Source organism: Elephantulus edwardii, unplaced genomic scaffold (genome assembly GCF_000299155.1).
Source record: "Elephantulus edwardii isolate Elephantulus edwardi_28Jun2011 unplaced genomic scaffold, EleEdw1.0 scaffold00174, whole genome shotgun sequence".
NCBI lineage: Eukaryota > Metazoa > Chordata > Mammalia > Macroscelidea > Macroscelididae > Elephantulus > Elephantulus edwardii.
Genome location: NW_006399924.1, coordinates 5,313,639 through 5,320,565, shown reverse-complemented (window position 1 = coordinate 5,320,565; position 6,927 = coordinate 5,313,639). Strand labels below are relative to the sequence as shown.

Here is a 6,927-nt window from a genome sequence, read left to right as displayed (position 1 = left end):
TGTGTGTGTGTGTGTGTAGTATATACACACACACAATATAGCTTATAAAAAGTTACCAATTTATACAGCAATGATTCTACAGTTAAATAATTGACCACTTGAACTCCATTTTCAAGTCTTGGAGAAATGTACTTAGTAAACCATTAAATTTACTTACATCTCTCATTATTTTCACTGCTTCTCTTATTCTTCCTAATCTTCTTGCACACATTGCCAACCTTCTTTTAATATACACTAGTACATTGGTATCCCTTCCTAGTTAAAAAAAGAAAAGAAAAATGACATAACTATAATTTTTATTGTGGCCTGCTATTTTCTTAACATAACATACATTAGTTTTATTTTTGCTGATCCTGCAAGGTTCAATAAAATTATGTCAGAATAGCATAATATTGGTGATTGTTGAATTTGGATGATGATTCTTGAATAAGGATTAAATAAAATGCACATTATTCTGGTGCTTTCTTAAATGTTTAAAATTTTCTTTATTGAAAAATTAAAAATATATATTGAATTATTTTTGCCTCTAAAAGTGTTTTGAGTGTAGTACATATAATGTATTCATGTATACTTGAGCAGAAGCACATGCATTAACAGAAAAAATATTATTAACCTACTATTTTCACATAAACCATCTCTTATTTTAATATTCTCTACTAGCAAACAAAAAATTCCCAAAGCAAAATAACTATGGCTAATAAAAACTATTTTCTTAACAGCAGTAACTAACAAATTATAAAATCACTTCTAAAAATAACTAAGAAATATTTATGTTTCTATCTCATAATCATAGTTGAGACTGTGCAAAAATAAAAATGACACAATTTTTTTTGCAAATGCAGTTCGTTAGCTCCAGACTATGCAATTAGTCACACAATTGTGCTATAGCTTGTACTAATGAAGCAAATTATACATATTAATATTTAACCTAGAAAGAGGACATTATACAAATTTTAATTGTCAAGCCCAAAAAGATTTATAACTTAATTGCTAGCAGATAATGTATAAGTATATTTTGATTTATTACCCAATGTTATGGATTAAATTGTGTCCTCTCCCACAATAAATGTAAATCCTAACTGCTATCTGTGCCTGTGGTTATAATCCCATTTGGGAAAGAGTCATCTTTATCATGTTAAGAGCAGGATTAGTTTGTGTTTTGAGTCAATCTCTTTTGAGACATAAAAAAGAATAAACAAACAAGTAGAGCAGAGATGAGGTCAAATGCCAAAATACATGGATATCTTCACGAAATGAGGGACCAGAAAGTCAAGGACTTTCCTCCAGAGCAAACAGAGAAAGAAAGCCTTTCCCTTAAGTCAGTGCTCTGAATTCAGATGTCTAACCTCCTAAGCTGTCAGAAAATAAATTTCCATATGTTAAAACCATTTCCCTGTGGTATTTCTGTTATAATGCTACTAAATCACTAAGACAGAATCTGGCACTAGAAGAGTAGGGTGTTGTTCTAACAGATACATAAAATCTGAAAGCAGTTTAGGAATTAAGTAGTAGTTAGAGGCTGGAAGAATGAAAGCAACCAATCCAAAGGTAAGCAGTTCAAATCCACCACCTGCTCTGTGAGAGAAATATGGGCAATCTTCTTCTATGATATTATTTTCTCTGAAAACCCACTGACAGTCTTCAATATGGATTACATCTGAACTTCAGGAAAATGAAATTCTCACCAATAGGCAATATTGTGATATTGTTGTTGTTGTTGATATGTGCTGTCAAGTCGCTTGAGATTCATAGCGACCCTATGTACCACAGCCCTAAACCCTGCTCTATTCTGTGCCAATCGCATTGCCTATGACACACCCATCCCAATTACCTCAGGCACTGAATCAATCCACCTCATAGAGGGTCTTCCCCTCCCTGTGCTCTCCCTCCACCCTCCCAAGCATGATGCCCTTCTCCAAGGACCAGTCCCTCCTTACAACATGTCCAAAGTATGTCAGACGAAGTCCCAGAAACCTTGCCTCCAAGGAGCAGCCTGGTTTAACTCTTTCAAGGGTGAATCTGTTTGTTTTCCTAGCAGTCCCTGGTACACTCAATACTCTTCTCCAGCACTACAGCTCAAAGGCATCAATTCTCCTGTTCTCTCTAGTCATTGTCCAAGTCTCTGATGCATAACAAGTGATTGCAAGGACCATGGCCTGTATCAGACGCACCTTAGTCTCCAGAGTGACACCATTGCTTTTCAGTACTTTGAAGAGGTCCCTAGCAGCAGATTTTCCCATCACAATGCGTCTTTTAATTTCCTGGCTGCCGGTGCCAAGAGTGTTGTCTGTAGAGCCAAGTGGACTAAAATTGCTAACAATCTCAATCTCTTCACCATCCATCCTGATGCTGCCAATTGGTCCAGTAGTGAGAATCTTTGCCTTATTGATATTGAGCCTTGATCTATACTGAAGGCTGCAGTCCTTGACCCTCTGCAGCAAGCACAACAAGTCTTCCTCAGTTTCAGCAAGCAGGGTTGTGTCATCTGCATAAAGCAGATTGTTAATAGCTCTTCCACCAATCCTGATGCCACACTTCTCCTCATAGAGCCCAGCCTCTCAGATAATCTGTTCTGTATTACCGGTTGCAAAGGTATGGAGATAGGACACATCCCTGTTGCACACCCTTCCCAATTTTGAACCATGCAGTGTTTCCTTGCTCTGTTCTGACGACTGCCTCTTGGTCCAAGTACAGGTTTCACATTAGCATGATCAAGTGTTCTGAGATTCTCATTCTTCTCAGAGTCAGCCACAGTTTGTTATGATCCACACAGTCAAACACCTTTGCATAATCAATGAAACACAGATAGACATTCTTCTGGTATTCCCTGCTTTCAGCTAAGATCCATCTAACATCAGCTACAATATCCCTAGTATCACGACTCCTTCTAAACCCAGTCTGGACTTCTGGCATTTCTCTGCTGATGTGCTGCTCCAGTTGTTTTTGGATAATCTTCAGTAGAATCATGCTTGCATGTGAAATCAATGATAGTGTTCTATAGTTTCCACACTCTGTTGGGTCACCCTTCTTTGGAATGAGAACAAATATAGATCTTGTGATAGTTGTACAAAAGATTGAAACTGTCAATTATTTCATCTTACTTGGCTCCACAATCAACACTCTAGGTACCAGCAGTCAGTAAATCAAGAGATATATTGCATTGGAAAAATTTGCTGTCAAGGATCTCTCCAAAGTGCTAAAGAGCAATGATGCTCATTTAGGACTAAGGTACACCTGAATCAAACCATTATTTTTTCCACTTATTTCAATCTAAAAGCTATCAATCTAAAAGTTGGACAATGAATAACGATGATAGAAGAAGAATCAATTACTTTGAGCTGTGGCATAGGAAAAGAGTACTGAATAGTCCATGAACTTCCAACAGAACAAATATGTCTTGGAGAAGGTGCAACTGGAGTACTCCTAGAGGAAGGGTGGTGGAATTTGTCTCACGTACTTTGAGCATATTATTAGGAGTGTCCAGTACTTGGAAAAAAAAAGACATCAAGCTTGGAAAGGTGGAGGGTTAGCAAAAGACAGGGAGACACTCAACAAGATAGACTGACACAGATACAATAACAATGGGCTCAAGTATATCAGAGATGATGAGGATAGCACAGGATAGGGCAGGGATCAAATTCATTGTTCATAGGCTTGCTGATTTGAAATTGACTGAATGGTACCTAACAATAACAAATGATGAAATCCTAGACTGTCTTGAAGAGATTGTTGGTAGAATCATGGACAATAAAAGCAATTCTGGTGATGGCTCAAAAAGAAGTGAAGAGAACTATGGAGAATGTCTTTGTGATTTTAAAAAATTGCAAAAAAAATGTCTTCCTGGTGAGACTTAAGAAAATGGTGAATACAGAAAAAAAAAGAAAATGGTGAACATATGATTGGACAGTGGAAGAAGGATGATACTTTTTATGCAGTAGCAAAGAATTTAGCTGAAATGTTTAATGGAATGTAGAACTTTAAAGGGCTAAGATTAGAAAAGTGAGATCTTAAAGGGATCATGTGATTCCTCCTTGCCACTTAACCATACAATGCAAGGGGAAAGAGAAGAACTTAATAATGATCTGGTTGAACCTACAACCAGGAGAGGATAAAATAGATGAATGGGACCTTTTAAGAGTCAAATCCCTATGCACATCCAAACACTTCTCCAACAGAGTAAAAAGTGAAGGCACATACTGGGAAAAAATATTTGGTAATTGCATGTCAGAAAAGGGACTTATATCTAGAATTTATAAAATACTGGGGCACCACAACAAGATAAAGGTAAACAACCCAATTGTAAAATGGGCACAGGATATTAACAGACACTTCACCAAAGAAGACATTCAGATGGTGAAATCCCAAGTCTCTAAGAGAGATGCAAATAAAAACAACTATGAGATATCATTTCACCCCAGTAAGAATAGCAAAATACAACAGAGCAGCAAATAACAAACAGCTGGTGAGGTTGTGGAGATACTGGAACCCTTATTCACTGTTGGTAGGAGTGTAAAATGGTTGCAACCACTATGGAAGGCTGGATGGAACTTTCTCAAAGAGTTGCAAATAGAAATACTATTTGACCCAGCAGTTCCACCGCTGGGAATATACCCTAAAGAAACCGTAACTACCACCCAAGCAGATATAGGCACACCCATGTTCATTGTGGTTTTGTTCACAATAGCAAAGAGTTGGAAACAACCCAAGTACCTATCAACAAACGAATGGATGGAGAAGCTGTGGTATAGTTACACAATGGAATAATATGCTGCATTGAAAAACAAGAAACTCATGAAATATTATACAAAATGGGTGACCCTGGAGGACATTATGCTGACTGAAATATCTCAGTCACAAAAAGACAAATGCTGCATAATGCCACTGTTAAAACCCTTGTAAAACAAGACTGACATAGGGGTTGGAGGGAACGTAAGAAAAAATGGGATAAATAATGTACACTGCATTGAAACAGATGAGGGAGAGAACTGTTTAAAAGGGATATATGACTAGGTATTATTGTCATGACAGGAGTCCAGAATGAAGGCTGCATAGCGGAGTGGACTTGGGGTGCAGGATTGTATAAGAATGAAAGAATTTTTCTTTTACTTTTCAAAGAGAAGAGCAAATTGAGGGGAAGGGGTGAGCAGGGAGAAAAGTGTAACAATGAATGAATGGAAATCCAAAGTCTCTGTAAACTTTCATTAAAATTAATTAAAAAAACAAAAAAAATACATGTAACATTAAAAAGTTTTAAAAAGTGAACTGGGTGAAATAAAAACAAAACTTCGATCTGGAAAATTTTACAAATTAAGGACACATGACATGTAATATTTACTAAATCTTTTGTCAAAGAGATTAAGCCTGTGACAGATGGATGGAATCAACCACCATTGCAGATAATTCATCATCTTGGACTAAAGGTGACAGAGAAAGTACTCAAGAAAAGAATGCTGTCTCTCTCTTAGAATTCTGTAGGCAGGAAATAGGCCAAGGATCTACCTCAGCTTTCCTCCAAGAAAAGGACTGTCCCAGGAACAGCTCAGTGATCTTCTCAGTCTCAAAGGGTAGATTCAGGGTTTCCTGGATCTCAAAGGGTGCAGCCACAGTATCCTTTTCAAAGAGATCTTTGATAACTGAGTTCCAGTCTGCAGGACTACCATAAAAGTACGCCAAGGCAGTGGGGTTGTTGCTCAAAGCTGAGATAGTGGGGCTACCATGCCTAAGGGACAAAAGAAAGGGTTGTGACAGGCCTGAGAGGGTGAAGTTACCACTGAGATGACCTCAGAGAATGAGGCCACCTAAGGTAAAGGGAATAGCCATCCCACTAGATCTGTAAGATGGACGTGAAATCCAGTGTCAGGGGGCTTTTAACTAAAATCCAAAGGGTCTGGAAAACACCTGGTGTCTGGAGGGTTGAGCCATTGTCCAAATAGTCTCAGAGAAAAGATTATTTGCAAGTCTTCTTCTGTAAAGAGAGAGCTGGAGGGACATTTGGTAGAGTTATCCTGCTAACCCAAAGGCAGCTAACCAGCAGCTTCTGGGCAGAAAGCTTGGCAATTTCTTCCCCAATGATTATTACCCTTTGGAAATCCACTGGAAATTCACTTACAAATCAGTTTTAATTAGATGTCAAAGAGTGAGTGACTGGTAAAGAGTTTTTATACTTATCTGGCACCTAAAACCCTTTCTTTTTCTCCAATTTTTTCCATTTGTAATGTCTAACTTGTGCTTGTTTCACCATTGTATTTTGGAAATAGACAATTTGTATTCTGGATTTCATAGCCTCACAATTTCCGAGAGTATTTGCCCCAGGATGCAATATGCCTAAAATCGTAACTATATTTGATCTTCAGAATACTTCTGAACACTTCAGAAGGTGCGAGTTTAAATATGGCATTGTAAGACTTTTAAGAACATTACGTCAAAAGAAGTAAGTGTGTCTCAAGGATACAAACTTAGGGGAGAGAGTAAGGAACTGCATTGCCAACTCAAAGTTACTCCATGAAGACCATAAGCAGCTCCATGGGATAAAGACGGGCAATCTCCTCCTGTGTAATTTACAGCCTGAGAAAACCCACTGAAAGGTCAGCTATGAGTCAGTACTCACTCAACAGCACATAAAAACAACAAATAGTGGATAATTTGCACACTTGTTCACATTCCAAAGAAAAGTGATCAGAAAGAATGTAAAAATTATAAAATAATATTATTAACATTGTTGTTGTCAAGTAATGTAGACTCAGACCAAAAGCTGGCCTCAAATTGTGTGCCTTCGGGATTATAGTGCAGCTTCTGGCCACTAGGTCACCAGAGCTCCCTATTAGTAACATTATACAAAAGTAAAATCGTGGTGCAACCACTGTGGAAGGCAGTATGGTGCTTTCTCAAAAAGTTGCAAATAGAGATACCATTTGACCCAGCAATTCC

At 37.8% G+C, this 6,927-nt stretch overlaps 1 protein-coding gene across 3 annotated transcripts in view; it reads right to left on the bottom strand.

Moving 5' to 3' along the window:
- ST7L (suppression of tumorigenicity 7 like) overlaps window positions 1-6,927 on the bottom strand; it is a 225,030-nt gene that overhangs the window by 115,634 nt on the left and 102,469 nt on the right. For all 3 annotated transcript variants that reach the window (XM_006895714.1, XM_006895713.1, XM_006895715.1), the window contains exon 8: window positions 158-255. In XM_006895714.1, the coding sequence (XP_006895776.1) occupies window positions 158-255 (98 nt within the window). The remainder of the gene's footprint in view (window positions 1-157; window positions 256-6,927) is intronic.